Below are 19220 nucleotides of genomic sequence, written 5' to 3' on the forward strand. Positions count from 1 at the left end.
ATCTCATTCTCTCTTAAGTCTCATCCATGGATGGTTCCAAACAGCAAACAAAACTTCCAAAACATGCCTCAAATCCTCATTGACCCATTTTGTTTCAATTTGAGGCACTGAGAAAGGTACAGATGCCATTGTCCTTCCAAATATGGGTGACAGAGTGTCTTAAAACAATCAAAACACTTCAATTTCAATTTTGAATTCGTTTGACACACTCAAGTATAGTTTAAGTGATTAATTAGGTCGTCGTAACGTGCTTTTGTGTCGGCCAACTCAAATAGGACCTTAATCCTTATAAATTCTCTTTAAAAGACTATAATTAAGTTCGAGGTTTGAAGTTACACTACATACATCAAATCTAACTGAGTATTCACATATGGAGTTGTCACCTTTTTTTTGAATTAAGGGTGACAAATTATGGTGACTAATGAAAAAAAGTTTTAAAAAATAAGATGAGAATTAAAATGGAAATGGCTTAATCATAAACTTTTTATATATACATATTTTGTTTGTAGCTATTAAAGCAATTGGTCATGTTTGACAGTTGTCTTGATTGTCTAAAGAGAAACAAAGAACATGTGCATTCATGGACATGCACCAACACGGAATGAAAGATACAACATGGCTCCAACTCATTGGTAGTTGTCTTTATAATTTTTATTTATTCTTTCTTATTTTATATGTGGTTGTCAAATGTCCTTTACCCATTATAATCAATTGCATTTCAATTTTGAATTTAATGTTCTCAAATTCACACCTATTTTCATTTTAAGTTACAATGTAACAAAATATAGTTCTTCCTCTGTCCCGAGTAAATAAAGATTCATTACAATTCAAATAATAGTTTATTACGATAAAAGGTAAAATTTTAGTATATTATTTGTAAGTTGTATTTAGGTACATTTCGTTGTATTTAAAAAGGAACTTTTATTTTATTTTATGGTTGGATTTAGTTTCAATTTAATTTTTGTATACTTTAGTTAAGGAAATATTTTTAAAATTAAAATATTTACCAGCTACAATAAAATTTTGGATTTTATCAATAATAGAAACAGATAGATTTTTATCACTGTCTATCAACGTCACTGATAAAAACATATCATTGTGACAATATATTGTAGATATATTTCATAAAAAAATGTATTGATTAATCGTAATTGCTTAATCTATATTCATAACAATTGAGATTAAGCTCAATCCATATAAATTTAATAAGGGTTTAAAGAGAAAATGGCTAAAGATAATTATATTAATAATCAAACGGTTCTATTATTAATAATATAAGAGTGTCTCCACACACCTTGAAAAAAAATTCAAGAAATATTACATTACACGTAATATTTTATAAGTTTGTGTATAAATATATAAGCAATAATAATCTGATATTAATATTTTATAAGCAATAATAATCTGATATTAATTTTTTCCAATCACCAACCTTCCAAATGTTGAGATTATTTATTTATTTATTTTCATGGCATTTGCTTCTCCCTTGTAGCAGCTCATGAACTTGGCTATGAATTCTGTACAAGAAAAAAAATGAAGAAATCAAGAGAGAATTTAATTCAATGTCATAGTTTGGTAATCAATTTGAAATTGAAATTTGGATCAAGTAGGAAGCAAAATTATAACATTTTGCTATGAAATAATTTGAAATAAATCTAAAAATTTAAGAATTTTTAGCATAATATTTCGAAATCAAGAAAGGAAAAAATATATATTTTTTACTTAATTAGAATTAATTACCTTCAATCTTCAAGAAATGGTTAACATTCTTTCTAATTGAATCATGCTGCCCTTTGATAACTGCCTCTTCCCCACTGCCTTTTTCACTAACAAATACTTTTTCCTCCAATTTCTGAAATTCAAATTAATATCTAATTTAATATAATTTTTTTTATATATTTCAATTACATTATAATAAAATGACAAAACTTGCATTAATAAATCATCTACTCGCAAATCTAATCTATAAGTTTTTAAAAAAATGACAATAGACACTTACATTATAATCAGCATAGAAACCTTCAACACGACGTTGTAATTCTTCATCCAAAAACTTCTTTAATTCATCTACTAAAGTCTGTACATGAACAAACTATCACATTATGCATGTGAAGAGACTAAGAAAAAGAAAAATGTGAGAGAATAAATGTGATTGATGATACAATTTTTTTTAAAAAAACCACAACTAAAATTATATAAAAAAAAATGCATTTTTATGAAAATTACCCTAAAAATGAAATTGGGGGATACGTCATATTCAATAAGCTTTTTGAGTTTTCCACGAACTATATACAACCTGTAGATGGACACAATGCAGCAATAAATCATTTATATTGCAATATGTAACATAGTGCTAAGTATTGTTATTATTATTATTAATTAGGGGGAAATAGTTGATTACTGTTTTGGGCTTTGCTCTTCGACTATCTTCTTAGCAACATCTGCAATGTCGTCTTCCCAACCCGTCAATAGTTTATTCTCATCTTCATCAAACAATTGACTGCAAAAACATTAATGTAATTTCACTGTCAAATTATAAAATTAATGACCCTAATTAATTTATAATTAATAAGAAGAAAAGATTAAGAATAATTAATATGAAAAGAATTATTAATTGTATTTCCCTAACCTTTTTTTCCAGGAAGCCTCTAAGGATCGTATGGCTTGTCGAAGATTGTTCCTGGAATTGTCGGCAATTCTCTCCGCCAATCGCTTCGACAAGTCGAATCCTTGTTGTTTTGCTATGAACTCCAACACTTCCACAATCTATTTTCATTTTTTCAATTTTATCATGATTAATATAATAAAAACGACCATTAACTTCTTGTTAAAATATAGTTTTATTAACTATATTATTTACAAAATAGAGTAAGATTTTACATTTTAAATACGAATTTTTGTTTTAATATATATATGGTTATCGATGGTGTTTTTGTTTTGGTAATCGTTTTAGTTTTAGTTTTTAATTTTTAAAATTATGCAGACTTTTCTTTCCATATCTTGCATTTCAATAAAAAAATATATTAAATATTAAAAAAATAATAATTATGAAATGAAATTTTAATATTTAATTATTGAAAATTGGTTTAAAATAGCAAAATGAACAAACTGAGATTTTGTTTTTAGTGGTTTCTTTTTTCTTTTTCTTTTTTTTTTGTCATAAAGGGTAAATATTTATTATTAAAAGAACGCTTCAGTTTGTTCAAAAAAGAAAATCACCTGTAATTGTATGTTTTTATTTTTCCTTTCCTATATCAACCTTTTTATTTGTGTTTCATGCTTTTGATCCTAGAGTGATGTATTTAAATATAGTTCAAACTTATTTATAAATATAACAACATTTTATTTTCTATATAATTGATAGATAGACCAAAATAGATATTTATCACTTAATTAATGATAGATATTAATAAATGACATGTTTACCTCTTGTTTTGACGGAGGGGAGAGACGAACGAGAGTGCAGAGAGAGCTAAGAAGGAGAAGCTTAGAGGCATCAGAACAGCAGAAGAAGATTTTGCTGCAACCTTTGTACCTTTCCATTGCCCATTTTATGTACATTAGGGTTTCAATTGATAATTGATCTGCTTCACACAACAATATCCCTACATTCTCAATGTCAAATCAAACAAAATAACATCAATACAAACATATTTATAAATATTGGAAAATTTTACTAAGGTACATTGTATCACTTTAAGTAATAGAGTATGATTGATGTTCATCTTAGAAAGGTAAATATTTTTAACAGTAATCATTTAAACTATTTTTTTTTACATAAATAAATCACATGTGTCGTCTTAATTATCCAATTGGAACTATATATATATATATGACGTGTTTACCTCGACAATTGGCATGATTACATGGCAAAGGGGAGTGAGATTCTTTCATGAGCTGGACGATGACTTGTTTCTCAAACCCTTTGGTTTGTGACATATTGACTTCCACGTAATGAGATGATTCTTTCACTTTTACTTCTATGCTTCCCAACATTTCACTCTGCGGCCAAGTCGTCACATATAATAATTATTACTACTAATTAACCATAATTTAACCAAATACCCCTCCATATATATAACTAAATTAATGTTTATGGAAAGTTTAATATGTTAAGAGATGGGAAAATAGAATTTGATTGAACGTACCTTCAAGTCAAAAACCTTGACCACTTCTTTGATCTGTGAGAAAAGAACGAGGAAAAATAAGTCATTAGTTAAATTCCCATTTCAAAATTATGAATAATTTTTTATTTTAGTAGAGAATTGTCATGAATACACAAAAAAAATAGAAACTATAATTTCTTTGGATTGTATTTCTAAACTTCTAAATAGTTTATTTTGGACTTTTACTACCCAATTAAAAAAAAAAAAAAAAAAAAAAGCCGTAAAGAGACAGGGTGAGAATGATATGATTTGCATTTTGTAACGTATTAAGTCAATAAATAATAATCAACAATAAGACCAATATCATTTTACGTCAATTCCTAGGTCTCATACGTTTAAACTAAAAAATATATCTTATTTATTAATCCATAGCTTTGGAATGACCAAACTTAAAACTTGGTTATAATTATATTACAATTTGACCTAAATAAGTTGAGGATTTCTATTACTTCACTAAAAAAAAATTAAAAGGAAAAACGAAAAAAAAAGAAAAAAATGACTATTTTGTAGGGCAAAAAACCGAGAGATATCAAATATTTAAAATAAACCAAAACCATACATTCACAAGGTCTAAAATTAGATTTATTTGTTAGTGTAACAATTGCAAAAGTGATATTTTATTCACCTACGTGATTATACTCTATTTGGAAATTAAAATTACAACTTTCCTCTAAAACTATCAAAATTAAACTAAGTGAATTATATTTTCATGTCAACCCTAGCATCACATATTGGAGTTCTTACGTTTAATTAAGATGATAATTAGATGTAAGCTATGTTTTAGGGTGAGAGAACTAAAACTTCTAAAAGTATAAAAATGGCGGAACCAAACTCTAGAAGTTATTTAATGCCTAAAATAGTTTCAAAAACCAACCTAAATAAACCCATTTAGTAATGCATGCATGCATGATTTATATACATGTAGATGTGTATATAATGTAGGGGGAATTGGGAAAGTTTATTAAGTCGTACTGATAATCCACCTCCATTGATTGATTTCCAAAAGCTTGACGAAGCATAGCTTGAATCATAGTCCTCTTCCCAACTCCAGGTGCTCCTTCAAATATATAGTAATGTCCACATCCCTTTTCTTTTACCATTTCCTTCAATTCAATTGCCGTTTTTTTATTACATATAAAATCCTCCAAAACTTTTGGTCTACAACTATCTCCCCAACTATACCTCTCTTTTTCCATCTCCTCCACCACCACCACTCCTCCTCCACTGCTGCCACTTCCGCCACCGCTGTCACGACGCCCGCCACCGTTCGGTACGACTAATCTCTCCCTCAACAGCTTCTTCTTCGTCATCATCTCATCACTACTACTCATCTCCTCCTTGAAAGTCGCTGACGCTGACGTCGACCCCGAAGAGAACCACGTCGCTTTTGTCACAACAGTTGTAGCCGTTGTAACAGTTTGGATTCTCTGGTGTTGACGTGGCACCTTGCGTGGACTAGTTTGGGGTGATTGTGGTTGTTGTTTGCGGAGGCATGGGGCCATGTAGTCCTTGAATTTGGAGACGATGGAGGATTGGGTGGAGGGGGCAGCTGAGGTGGCGTAGGTTACGTGGTAGGGGGTGGAATTGAGAGGGCCGTGATGGTAATTAATGGCGAGAGAGGAATCGGTGAGTCCACGGTAGTAAGGGCTGGATTTTGGGGTTTTGTCGAGGGTATCGAGGTCATTGATTCGTTTGTTGTGAGCTTCAAGGCTTTCTTCGGTTAGGTCTGAGTCACGTGACAAGAAGGCTAAACGAGCCAGAAGTTTGCCTAGCTTTGAACTCCATGACGATTTTGACGATGTAGTTGAAATCGTCGCGCGGCGTCGGTTGCGTCGGCGGCGGTGATTGGAATCTGACAAGGAACGGCGGAGGGATGGTTGTTGTTCTTGTTGTGTGGCCATGAAAAGAGAGAGAGAGAGAGAGAGAGATAGAGAGGGAGATGGAGATGGAGTCAAGTTGGAAGGAGGAGGTGGTGGTGGCGGCGGCGACGAAGGAGAGGGAAGAAAAGGTTGGAATTTGTTTCCATCTGAAAAGGGAGAGAAAATATGGATTGTGAAATGGGGTTTATAGAGAGAAAAAAATTTACGAGAGGATAAGGTTTTGGTATTTTCATTTATAATAATAATAATAATAATAATAACCCTAACAAAAATAATATACTTTTTGCGCCTTCATTTGTTTGTTTTCCTATTAGTTAATTTTCAAATTTTGAAATAAATTTCTAGTTGTCTAAACTTCTCACGAAAATTACAAACTTTAGTTCGTAACAATTTGATAAAGTCTTTGTAGAATTTTGAATTTTACCTAATATATCTTGAATTTATAATAACTATATTTAGTTGAAAATTTTAGGAATTAAAATCTAAGGTCAAAATCTTATATATTTTTTATTAATTAAATTAGGTTCAAATTAATATAAATTCGATCTTAAAATTTAACAATAACCGTACATTGAATACATTTAGTAGATTCATTAAATTTTAAATGTACATAATTAGTTGTCATATGTTTAATAAATGTATATGAACACTAGTTGTAATTTGTTTCTTAACTAAGAAGTATTATTCGTACCTTATAAATCTAGCTGACAAATTTTTAATACAATAGTTTTATTAAAAAAATGTTTAATAATTAAATACTTGAATATTAATTGATATCCGTTTCCTCAAGTTAATAAATTAAAGTTGAGAATCTATATTATTAAGTATAAAATATAGTTAAATATATATAACTCTAACAAATATAACCTTATAAACATATAAACTTTGAATAATGTTAGAGTGTATATATATATAATAAGTTGGGAAATAATAAAATAGTTGAATATTCAATGTATTTGAGTCAAATTAATATATAGTATAAAGTTTATTATTATAATTAAAATTTATGGGAAGTGATTTTGGTGGAGAATACAAAGAAGGAGGCGGTAGAAGCCATGCAAATTCTTCCACAACCTATTTTGTTTGGGTATAGGGAGACCGGCGGATTTTACCAAGAATTTAGTTTGAAAAATCAATTGAATTAATTTTACAATAAATAAATAAATAAAATATATATATATATTATATATATATATATATTATCATTTCAATTTTTGTGTCTGATTTTGTAATGATTTTGTTTCTCTCATATGTCTAATAAGGTCTAATAATGTATGGAGTTCTCGACATCTCAATATATGTTCTTTCAAGATGGATGTCTTTTATCGAAAAAAGGTAGACGAACTCCGACGTTTTTGAAAACGTTGAAAAATGTCGTAACAATTAAATAATTATTTCACCTTCTCCGATGTATCGGACCCTGGCATTCTGTCCTATACATCGGAAAAAGTGGACGGATCAAATAATTATTTCCACTTTCCCTGATGTATAAATTTGTAACGTTTGGAAAAGCCTATTAATAAATATAAAAATAAAATAAAAATGGTGGAGCTATCCCAATGTCTAAATGTAGACGTTGATATAGCTCCCCTCAGCTGATGCTTGCAACCGTGCGTTGTGGTTGGTAGGTCATTCCCGACACAACGTTGTTTTTCGATTTCGTTACCTGCGTCAGAAGTCCTCTGATTTCTTGTAGAGTTAGATTGAATATTTGATTGGACTTTATGAGCTATAATTCCATGTTTGACGATATGACAGAGTTTCATCGATCTATAAATCAATTTGCAAAGAGATAAGTAAGTTATTCATCTTATTAAGAGTAGAAATATGGTCATATATTGCTTTCTATCACACTATACATATATATACATTCAACACTTAAACATGTTAGTGTCGTTGTTGTGTTATATATTTTGTACTAAGGAGAATGAATGTATTTTATTGTATGAAAGTAAAAGAAAAATGGAATCTCATCTTATTTGAATATTTGTATAGTTTAATCTATGTTTTATTAACAATTAATTATGTAATTTTCTTCAAACAAAAACTTGATTTAGACGTCTAATCTTTTTGTTCATTTGTTGGAGTGAATAAAAGTTTCATACATAAAGACAAGTATTTGAAGGTAGAAAAGATGGCGTCATCAATTTCTTTTATAAATATTTATTAAAATTTATTCCAATAATATATATATATACATATATATATGTGTGTATGTATGTATATATTGTGCCAACTTTTGAAAAAATGTATATATATATAAAAGATAAAAGTGGATAAGTTAGAATAAATCAAAGATGAAAGTGTAAAACCCTAAAGTCCTAAAACCCTAATGAGTTGATTTTAAAACACTTTTTGGATAAATTTGTCCAAACCCAACAATTTAGTTTTCAAATTGATAAATGAATTATAATCATTTTCATTTATAAACTAAATTGGGATGATATTGATTTGTTGAAATCGATTTTTCGATCAAACCGACACTGAATCTAACTATGTATAATCGGGTTTTAGTAAATGTTTAAACTGACACTGATCATAAAGATATACAAACTAATTAACATTTGGCCAGTTGATCATTTTATGTCTTTGATTTTTTTAAAATGTTGTTGTTTTGAAATTTCTCAAACTGACACCAACCGAACCTCTCATTGTTTCTAACTAACAACATTCAGCTTGATCGGTTTTGATCAATCAGTTCAATTTTTTATCTATCATATGTTCACCCCTAACGAAGATCAAGTCATTGCACAGTAAAAACTAATAATACTTACTTCTAGCAATATATTTTCAATAGAGATTAAATAGTTACAACTTTAGTTTTAGAAGTCTATTGATTAAATGGTTACAATTTAAACATTAAAAACTAAATTGCCTAGAGGTTGAATTTGAGGCCAAAGAACGTTTTTCAACCAAAATTTTCTTACAACGCGTGAATGTAACTTTTGTCGTTGCTTTGTATTATTGAAAATTTGAAGGCAAAATGTATTGATTTCCTTTGCAAAATGATTCATATACATAATCAACAAGCAACAAAATATATATATATACACACACTAACATATATATAAGGTTAGTAGATTATTAGCTATGTTATTATCGTTTAACCATAGACGAAAAATGATTAAGAATGTTTATCTTAAACTAATTAAAAGTTTGCCTAAATAAAAATCTTATTATTCTTAATCTAAATCAAAACTACAATCCATCCAAAGAAGAAGAAGAAAGGGCCAGAGAGAGAAAAATAGAAGATATATAGAAGATATATTTTAAACAATTTAAAAATTCATGCAACAAAAATTACAATAGTCCTTCTAAAGAAACACAACAATATTTTAAAAAAAGTTGTAATACATCATAAGCGTTGTAGAAGTATATTTTTGTTTTTGCAATTATGATAAGATTATACACTTCATAACAAATCTCTAAAATGTCTATCTATTATAATTATAAAAAATAAAAAGAAATTAACTCGATATATGGTGGTTGGTCCGTACTGTTTTGAGATAAAACCAAATTTCATGGGCCTCAAGCCCATCTGCACCTATAATGGTGCTGTCTTTTTGGACGAACATATTTGCGCCCATGGGCCTCGAGAGATTTATTGATTATTAGGCCTTTTCTGAGTTAGGATTTATTGATTACAACTAATTCTTTCAGGGGATTTTGGATGAAATCGCAAATTCGTGGGGCTCTTGAATTTTTTGTTCGTGGGGATTTTGAATTCTTCGGATTGTAAGGTTATTTTTTATTGCTAAAAGTCTTCCTAAACTTTATGAATTATTATTAATTCCTCAAATAATTTGTCTTTTTTATGAGTAATGTTGAAGTAATTAAGTGAGTCTCGTACTCGAAAATATATTTTTAGTTATTTAGAATTTAATAGAATGATTTTGAAATTTTTAAAGACTAAAATACCCTTTTGGTTATGAACCTTGTGTAGTATGAGATTTTATTTTAAAACCATTCGATAACGAAAGAATGATCGGTTATTTTTTTATTTTTCAATATTAGATTCTCAACCAAACAAACGACGTATAATATGTTATCTTTTTATTAAATAATGAAAATAATTAAGAAGAAGAAAGAAAAGGTTTGTGCACAAGTGTTTGGCAACTTTATAACCTTCGGCGGAGATTTATGGATGACCATCCTTTTATGTTTATGCCCTTTATGTGGAGCTTTTAAGTAGAGTCAACGCAACACCGCAGCACCTCTTTTGTTGGCCCCAACCACACATTCTTTAACCAATTCTTTCACATCTTTAATTCCCAACACTTAAATTATTTACCATCTTTTTTCTTTTGTTTGGATTCACCAATTATTATTATGTCCTAGTATTGTTGCATTTTCTTTAATTTGTTTTATCTTATTCTACACTTTGTGTGCTATTTGACACAATATTGCAGTAAAGCTGTTTAGCTTATTCCCCTTCCTTCTTCCATTTTGTTACATTGTCAATGGATTATCGAGTAAATCATAGTACATTAGTGGAAGGGAATAAGTGTTTTTCTTTTCTTCTTCTTAGTTGGTGGATAATTAGAAGTGATTAGGGTTGGTTAGCATGTTTCATTCAGTGTGGTGTTATGTTGAGTTTAGACACCATTGAGTTTAGAGCATAAATTATAGATGATCACGCTAATGTTACTACTTTGACGTTTGGTTTTTCTGATTTAATTTTATTTATGACTCTCTAATTTGTATAGAGACTAATGGTTAAACGTGAAATAGGTTGGATCGGAGCAAAGCATGTCCATTTATTTTGATCCTGTCTAATAGGTTTCAATTAAGGGTCAATAAGGCGGTTGATCCTTTAACGGATTATCATCAAATGTTATATTCTTCATTAATTTTATTTAGAACAAATATTAATTTATATTTTTCATCATCAAATGTTATAATAAATAAAACATTAAACTAAGATTATCAATATGCTAATTTATGCCTGACCTCTAAATTTTGTTTAACAGAATAAAACTTCACAGTCAGTCAAACAAAATTTAGACATTTGTTACGATTACTTTTGAAAAATCATCCATTACCTTTAGTTCGCTTAAACATGTGTAGCCTTCTTTAAATTTCAATTCTATAAAATGAACAATTTTCACAAGTATAAATCGATCTATTTTATTTTATATGTTTCACAATTATCTTTGACTTCAATTTCTGATGTTCTGAGAAGATAATCTACGGTTGTGAGACAAACATTTATACATATATATTATCAATTTCTTAAAAAATAAATAAATAATAGATAGGATTAAAATTTGTAGCCTTCACTCATAATTACTTCACTTTAACATTTGAATTGATTAGAAAAATAGAATCCACATGAATGAATAATTGTATTCAAACAAAATCAACCAACCCATAAATATATTGATTTTTAACTATAAACTGTCTTAACAAAAAGGTATTTCCAAATTGAGAATAGTGACAATGAAATTAATGAATTAAAATGATATAAACTAAAATTTAAACACACATTAAATATGTGAATTACTTTAACTATTTTGGTTGAAAGTAAAAGTTTATAGAATTACTTTTGTAGAGAGAAAATGGAGTAAACAGTCAACACAACCGACGTTATCACTTTTATGCAAAATTTATCACATTAATAATTATTGCTTAAGAAAACCACTATTAAACCCAAGAAATAATTATTAAATAAACAATAGTAAAGTAATAAATTAAAGTTGTTTCATATTGGAGCATATAAAATATAAAACAATAATGTGAAACTCGAGGGGGTTTCTGGTGTGCACCCAACTTGAATTAAAAACAACAAAACAAGTAATTGCTTTTTCATTAATTTATTACAAGATTAATTAATTCATTAATCCACAACTTTGGTTAAGATGAAAAAAATAATTAGTGGGGTCGAGCGGAATTTAATTTAGGGGTAAAGCAGAATTAATAGATTTCTCAAATCCAGAGCAGGATCAGTTTGATTGGTGGATGGAAGGGAATTTTGTATTAAATTAATATGACAGAAACGACAAGGAAATGCAAATGAAACGCAATGGGTTTGAGTTGATTTGCCCCCAAGTCGTCAGCTTCCACTTGTCCCCCTCTAATTGCTTTTTTAATTAATTAATTATGCTTCAATTAATTTATAATTACTGGGTGTGAAAGTTGGGAATTTCTTCTTTTTTTTTCTTTACATAAAAAATAGTTTTGAACAGTTTTTTGCACGTTGCTCACATTTTAGATCTGGAAATTAATGGAACTGGAAGTGCAAAGATAAAGGTGTAAATACTTAACTTTGGTGTGTCACATTCTCGAAAACATTTTTATTATTATTCTCGTGCTTTAAATTGAAAAGTAATTCTTACTTTTTATATATATATATATAAATTATACGTTCATCGCACTCGCACTTAGGTTTGCTCAAACCTAGTAATAATTTGAATATATGATTTTTTTCCTTTGAGGTATGTCTTAACTAATTAATGTTATAAGAATGGTTGATTATTATTATTATTATTCGGTAAAAAACATCGTTTAATTTTAATATTATATATGTGTTTATAAAGAAAACTTTTAAAAATATAAAAATTGACAAAATATTTGTTTTCCATACAAAAAAATTAAGTACTTTTAGTAATTTTTTTAAGGTAAATAGTTTGTTTAATTCTTTTTATAATATATAACTAAAAATATGGGGTTTGATGTAAATAAAAAAAATTAATTTAGATTGGGTTGGAATTAACTTGCAGGTGTTTAATTCAGTATAGAGAATAAATCATTTGGGAAAAAAAAGTCACTCAAATCAACTTTTATACTAAAAAGAAAAAATACCTCAAAACAACTTTTATGTCAAATATATTTTATAAATAAATATATAGAACATTTTTAAAAGCATTATTTTCTCTAATTAATCAAAGCTAGCAAAAACTATAATTGAATACAGTGTAGTTACGATATGATACTCGAACCAAGGTTAGAACCTAAAGGATAAATTTGTAAATTGATACTCTATTGAGAGATAATGATAAAACTCCGTCGTAGCACATGAGAACCATGGCGATCACAAACAATTCTTTCCATCACTCTTTTCTTAATATAAAAGAACTATTATTATTGGTATTAGTATTTTGTCTAGAAATACCTTTTTCTCTATACCGAATTTTTTTTTGTCATTTTCATATATAGCAAAAAAAATTAAAATATTTATTTACAAAATATAACAACATCTATCAAATTCTCAATTTAAGTTATGACTATATTTTTAATAGTTGAGTTAGTTTTTCCATACAATAATTAAATTTCCATAGCCACTTTTTGATTTTAAGATACCTTGAAATATCTAAAAACAATTACATATTTTTAGTTCAAGAAAATACAATCTTATAAATCGAATTTTTTGAATGGTTCGTCACCTATTTTATGTTAGTTGAACCATGCTAATTAATATCGATAAAAAATTATTTCTAAATATCAACCTACTACTTAGAACACGAACACGTATATACATTAAAAAATATATAATACATTTGGATGGGAAAATGTACAATTTTGTATTTTTGTTAGTTGAATTTTATGTATTCTAGTTAGGGGAAATGCTATTTTTTTTTGGGTAAATAAAGGATCATTTAAATCTTCAAATGGGATTTTTTTTAATGGTAATTCAAATGTATACTTGTTCAACATATTTAAATTTAATCATAGTCAATGTTCTATAAGATAGTATTATTTATCATATATATAATAATAATAACGGTCTTAATTAAATAAATTAGACTTCTAAATGTGAAACCTTGCCATTTCTTCACCTTGAGAGAGTATATATTATAGAGAGACGAGCATTACTTAATTAAATAACAAGTCAAAATTACATTATTAAATTAAGATTAAAAAAGATTCCTATAGCTTTGGCATCATTATCAAACAAAGTATAATAATCTAAATAAATCTAACCCTTCATTGTCATCATATGAATTAATTATTAATTATAATAACAATTGTTATTATTACTATTATTAATTTGTTAAAAAGATTAATTTTGGGAAAGTAGTGGGTGTAGTCACCAATTAAGATAACCCAAAGCCACGTCCTAAGCTATATACATTATATCGTATTAGTTTTTAATTTCCAAAAGTTGGTTAAGGTTATATATCCATCATATGGTGTGTTTGTGTGTGTGACACTAATTATTTTAAGATTTATAAAGTATAGTATTAGTAATCATTTTGTTTATTTTTCTTTTAAATAGATATAGTGAATAGGGGCTGTCCTTCAATAATTGGCTCTATTTTTTTTTAATGTATATACTAATTTAAAATGAAACATAGATCAATTTTTTGGACTAAATTATTAAATTTTAATTGATTATTATGCTATAGTTGGATGGTTCAAGACTTTGAAATTTTTTGAAATATTGTTGATTTATGTTTTAAAAAAAAAATCAACAAGAAAGCACTTGGTTGGACGAGAATATGAATATATCTACATTACGGTCTCTCCAATCGAACACAAAAGTAACACAAAAAAGAAATAGGCTAAATGCTAAGATCATTGGTCACATCTTACCACAACCATATAGATACACTTTTGCAATATTATCATTTTTTTAAAGTTATAAGTACAATATTTATCATCATTTTGATTAGACTAACAATTAAATATTAATTTGACATATCACTCTATAAGTCAAATATAATATTTATAGTAAATAGTTCATCCCCTCATTAAAATTTAATCATATCACATAAAAATCTACCTTAGCTAGGTCTAAAATTCAATTTTATTATAACTTTATCTCTCCAAACACTTCACTAACATGTCTTAAAAAGGTACTTTATTTTGTTTTCTTTAAAAATTAATTAGTTCACAATACCAAAAAAGAATTTTTTAAAATTAATTCTCTAATCTTTCTTATAATATTGTAAAGTCAGATTAAAAAATTGTCATAAGTTAAATTATAATTTACTCCAACCGTACATTAACTTAATCCACTTTGTGTTTGTCACCTTTTCAATCACCTAATAATTATATATGTTTCCTCTTCATTAATTATTTTAATCAAAGAAACATAGTACTTTCCTAATTAGCTAATTAGAAAGTATATATATTAACCATAATAATAATAATATATAATTTAACCTAACATGTTTAATTAATGTTGTTTTTATATAATTAATTTGTAGGATTATATATATTCCCACCACTCATAATCATGCCTTAAAATATTACATTATTTATTATTTAATTTTGTGAATTCATGTTAGATTTTAATTAAATGGGTGTACATTTTTAAGTTTTTTAATAAAGGAATTAATTAGAGTGTGTTGATATTTATTTTAATTTCCAATGATAGTCCAAATCAAACAAATTAAATCAAAATTACACAGTAGTTCCTTCTTTTAAAAAAAAAAATTTAGAAATCATTTTCTTTAAATTCAATACAATTGCCTTGTTCTAGGCGATCAATTTTATCATTTTACTAAACTATTTATATATATCATTATTATAGTAATTTTATTTTGAAAATTAACATGACATTTATTTTAGTTGAATAAGATGAGATTGAAGATTCAAACCTGAATTTGAAGTCCAAAATATATGTGTGTATATATACCGATTAAAATATGTTTAGATCAATATTACTCTTGTATTTATGAGGAAAGAACTAAATATATTAAAAGTGGGTTGATTAGTTAAAATTAAACAGTTTGACTGAAAAAATAATTATTCATTAATCTTTTATATAGAATTTATCAAATTGAATAGTCTGTCCAATAGTATTTTAGTGTTGAAGATTTAAATTTTGAATGAAAAGAATAATATGACTAAATTAATTATTGTAGAAGGATCCGATGAACTAAAACAAACTAATGTAATGCATAACTCAAAGACAAGCTCGTGGCTTTTTTTTTAATATATAAGTAATTTAAACCAATGTTTGGGAAGATAGATAAATAATTTTTGGATTAATCCACTAAATAATAGTTGTTTTATTGTGCTGGTCGTGTGCACTCTTCTGACTCTTATCAACTTACTAGTCTTGAACGGGTACTCTTAAGTTAAGTTAAAGCTCCTTTGAACTTCTCTTGACTTGAGATTAATTTGAGCTTACCACATGAGTTATACGAAGTTGTCTACCTATGGGTACTTCTATTGAGCTCTTTCTTAGACTCGTAGAGCTTCTTTCGAATTCACCTTACGAGTCCATTGAACGTTTACTAAGCTCGCTTAGACTCACTTCATAGGTTCATCGAACTCTCTCTAGGATCACAATATTTTTTTTAAATTTATTTATTTATTTATATAATATTTCAAAAGTTAATTTGAATTTGTTTGACTATAAGTTTGAGCCTATTTGTATTTAGCAGAGACTGGCACATTTTCTTTTTTTTTTTTATAATATAAAAAAGTTGTTTTTATTCCGACTCATTTTAAATAAAAGTTATTTAATTCAATATTTAAAATTATAAACCTTTTTAAATAATTATAAACACTCCAAATTTATTAAAATCATTTATGTTTCACACTAAACATTTCAAAAGTTAAATCTAACTCAATGTTTTAACTTTATTTTCTAAGTTACTTAATTTTAAGATTAAACCAAAACATAATATAAGTTCCATATCTAATAGAATTTGTAGAGACTTTTAATTTTTTAATGGAATATGAGTAACAATTAGACTCAATTGAAAAAAAGACGTCCATCAATATTAATATTTTTCTTAAAAGAATTAAGGCCTCTTTCGTTCGTGATTATTTTTAATTTTAGGCTTTCACAAATAAAAATACAAATAATAATAATAACAATAATAAAATGTGATTGGTATATTTGTCTTTTATTTTATTTTTTTAAAAATACATGAAATAGCCCGTTTTCAAAAACAATAAATCTCCATTTTCTTTGTTTGTAAGCCTTGTTTTAAAAAAATGTAAAGATGAGAAAGAGTGTAATATTTCAAATTCACGACCAAACACAAATTTTAAAATTTAAATGTATTTTCAAAAACAATAGAAAGAATAATTTATTTCTATTTTCAAAATAATGATTGAATCACAAACCAATTCATTTTAAAATTTGAATGTATTTTTAAAAACAATAGAAAAAAATAATTTAATTTTATTTTAAAAATAATTATTGAATCACAAATCAAGTCTAAGTTTAACTTCTAAATTAAACCATCTTACATGAGATTAGTAGGCGTGGACGTAAGTTGGTTCTAACATTTATATATTTATAAAACTTTTAAATCAATTTTGTGAAAAAAATAACATTAATTTGTATAGTTTTTGTAAAAAAAAACTAAATAATAAACAAATATATATACAAACACTCACTTTAGACACAAATTCAAAAGTAATCTGAATCTGTAATTTAGCTAAATATAATTTCATCAATAAAAAAAACAGATAATTTCGATGGATTAGCCTAATAAAACGAAAAATAAAAAGCCAACAAAAGAAAGAAAAAGACGAAAAGAAGGTTAATTAGTCGAAAATTAAACTATATTTTATATATGCAACCATAAATGGAATTAATAAATAAAATAAAAATAAATTTCCATTGAATCTAATCTAATGAGTAGGAAAATATATTTAAAAATAAGAAACAATATAATAACACTTAAAAAAAAAGTAAAGAATAAAAAAAATAAAGAAAACATGGTCAGTTTAAAATAATAAAAAAAACCCTAAAGTCTCTCTCTCTCTTTCATATTTTAATATAAATTTCTTGTTCATGGGAATCGCTTCACTTTTGCTTCTTCTTCCTCTCTCTCTCTCTCTCTCTCCTTCTTCATCTTCTCTCTTTCTCTCTCTCTTATAATTTATGTATTTTTCCCCTAATTATCATAATTACTATATTGTTTTTTTTTTAATCTGTTCATGGCGGGCTTAGACTTGGGCTCTGCTTCTCACTTTGTTCATCAACTTCAGCACCGTTCTGTGGATCTCCACCTCCAACATCAGACCGATGTAGACGACGGTTCTGACCACCAACCTAACTCCGGCGGAGAGATCGTTGCCCGACGGTCCAGAGGTAGACCGCCCGGTTCCAAGAATAAACCCAAACCACCGGTTATTATTACCAGAGAAAGCGCTAACACTCTTCGGGCCCACATCTTGGAAGTCAACACCGGTTGTGATGTCTTTGACTCCGTCGCCACTTATGCCCGGAAACGCCAGCGTGGCGTCTGCATCTTGAGCGGCACCGGCGCCGTTACTAACGTTACCTTACGGCAACCTTCATCAACTGGTGGCGCTATTACTCTTCCTGGAAGGTTTGTTAAAACACCAGAGAACTCAAAGCTTTTAATTAACTTAATTAATAATTAGGGTTTTTTTTTTCTTTTCCAAATTTGATTTGGAATTAGGTCATTTTTTTATTTTCTAAAAATGAGATGGGGTTATGATAAATTTAATCTCTAATCTTATTATGATTTTTTTTTAAAAAATCATATACATCGCTCCTAGCGATGAGGAGTACTGCGAATTTAATCTTTAATCTTATTGGAATATAGTTATTGATTTTTTTTTGTTAGGTTTGAGATATTATCTTTAACGGGATCGTTTTTACCGCCACCGGCACCTCCGGGAGCTACGAGTTTGACTATCTTCCTTGCGGGTGGGCAAGGGCAAATCGTCGGAGGGAATGTTGTCGGGTCTTTGATTGCTTCAGGACCGGTGATCGTCATTGCGTCGTCGTTTACCAATGTTGCTTACGAGAGGTTACCATTGGACGAGGAGGAACAACCGCCCAACGGTGGTGGGAGTCTTAGCAACCCATTTCCGGACCCGTCGGTCGGGTTGCCGTTGTTTAATATGCCGTCGTCGAACATGGCGGGGAATCAAAATCAGCTGCCGGTGGACGGATGGGGCGGAGGGAATTCCGGTGGGAGAGCATCTTATTGAGCTTCTTCAAGATTGGGAAAAAAAAGGTTAGGGAATTTGATAATAATTGTTTGGATTAATATATATGCTAATTATATTTTAGTGTCTTCAAAACTTTGGTACAAAAAACCCAACTTTTTAGTTTGTTCCTTCTTTTTTTTTTCCCCTTTTCCTTTTGTTAATTTTCTGATTTGTAAGAGTGTGTGTTGATTCGATCTAATCTTAGCTATAATTTTGACCCATAACCACTTTCCTTTTTTGGTTTAAGATCGTTAATGACGTTTGGTAATTTAAATATTATTTTCATTAAAAACTTCATTTA

The 19220-nt window shown here is 27.9% G+C and overlaps 2 protein-coding genes across 2 annotated transcripts; one reads left to right on the forward strand and one right to left on the reverse strand.

Moving 5' to 3' along the window:
* Positions 1–1350: 1350 nt before the first annotated feature.
* Positions 1351–6215, reverse strand: LOC105434823 (replication factor C subunit 3). The gene is made up of 10 exons (XM_011652514.2): positions 5150–6215; positions 4149–4181; positions 3846–4002; positions 3427–3605; positions 2630–2766; positions 2402–2500; positions 2227–2296; positions 2000–2077; positions 1741–1852; positions 1351–1517 (listed from the first exon to the last, which is right to left on the reverse strand). The coding sequence occupies exons 1-10, from the start codon at positions 6065–6067 to the stop codon at positions 1453–1455; spliced, it is 1848 nt and encodes a 615-aa protein (XP_011650816.1). The 5' UTR covers positions 6068–6215; the 3' UTR covers positions 1351–1452.
* Positions 6216–17812: 11597 nt separating this feature from the next.
* LOC101220959 (AT-hook motif nuclear-localized protein 23) lies at positions 17813–19143 on the forward strand. The gene is made up of 2 exons (XM_004133895.3): positions 17813–18288; positions 18550–19143. Exons 1-2 carry the CDS (start codon positions 17894–17896, stop codon positions 18917–18919), a joined length of 765 nt encoding a protein of 254 aa, XP_004133943.1. The 5' UTR covers positions 17813–17893; the 3' UTR covers positions 18920–19143.
* The last annotated feature ends 77 nt before the right edge of the window (positions 19144–19220 follow it).

The sequence above is a fragment of the Cucumis sativus genome, chromosome 3 (genome assembly GCF_000004075.3).
Source record: "Cucumis sativus cultivar 9930 chromosome 3, Cucumber_9930_V3, whole genome shotgun sequence".
In the NCBI taxonomy this organism is placed as follows: domain Eukaryota; kingdom Viridiplantae; phylum Streptophyta; class Magnoliopsida; order Cucurbitales; family Cucurbitaceae; genus Cucumis; species Cucumis sativus.

Coding starts and splice junctions, on each gene's coding strand:
- LOC101220959 (XM_004133895.3), top strand. CDS start 17,894: ATGGCGGGCTTAGACTTGGGCTCTGCTTCTCACTTTGTTCATCAACTT. Junction 18,289..18,549: donor GCTATTACTCTTCCTGGAAG/GTTTGTTAAAAC, acceptor TTTTTTTGTTAG/GTTTGAGATATTATCTTTAA.
- LOC105434823 (XM_011652514.2), bottom strand. CDS start 6,067: ATGGCCACACAACAAGAACAACAACCATCCCTCCGCCGTTCCTTGTCA. Junction 4,182..5,149: donor TTGGAAATCAATCAATGGAG/GTGGATTATCAG, acceptor CTTTTCTCACAG/ATCAAAGAAGTGGTCAAGGT. Junction 4,003..4,148: donor TCAAGGTTTTTGACTTGAAG/GTACGTTCAATC, acceptor ACTTGGCCGCAG/AGTGAAATGTTGGGAAGCAT.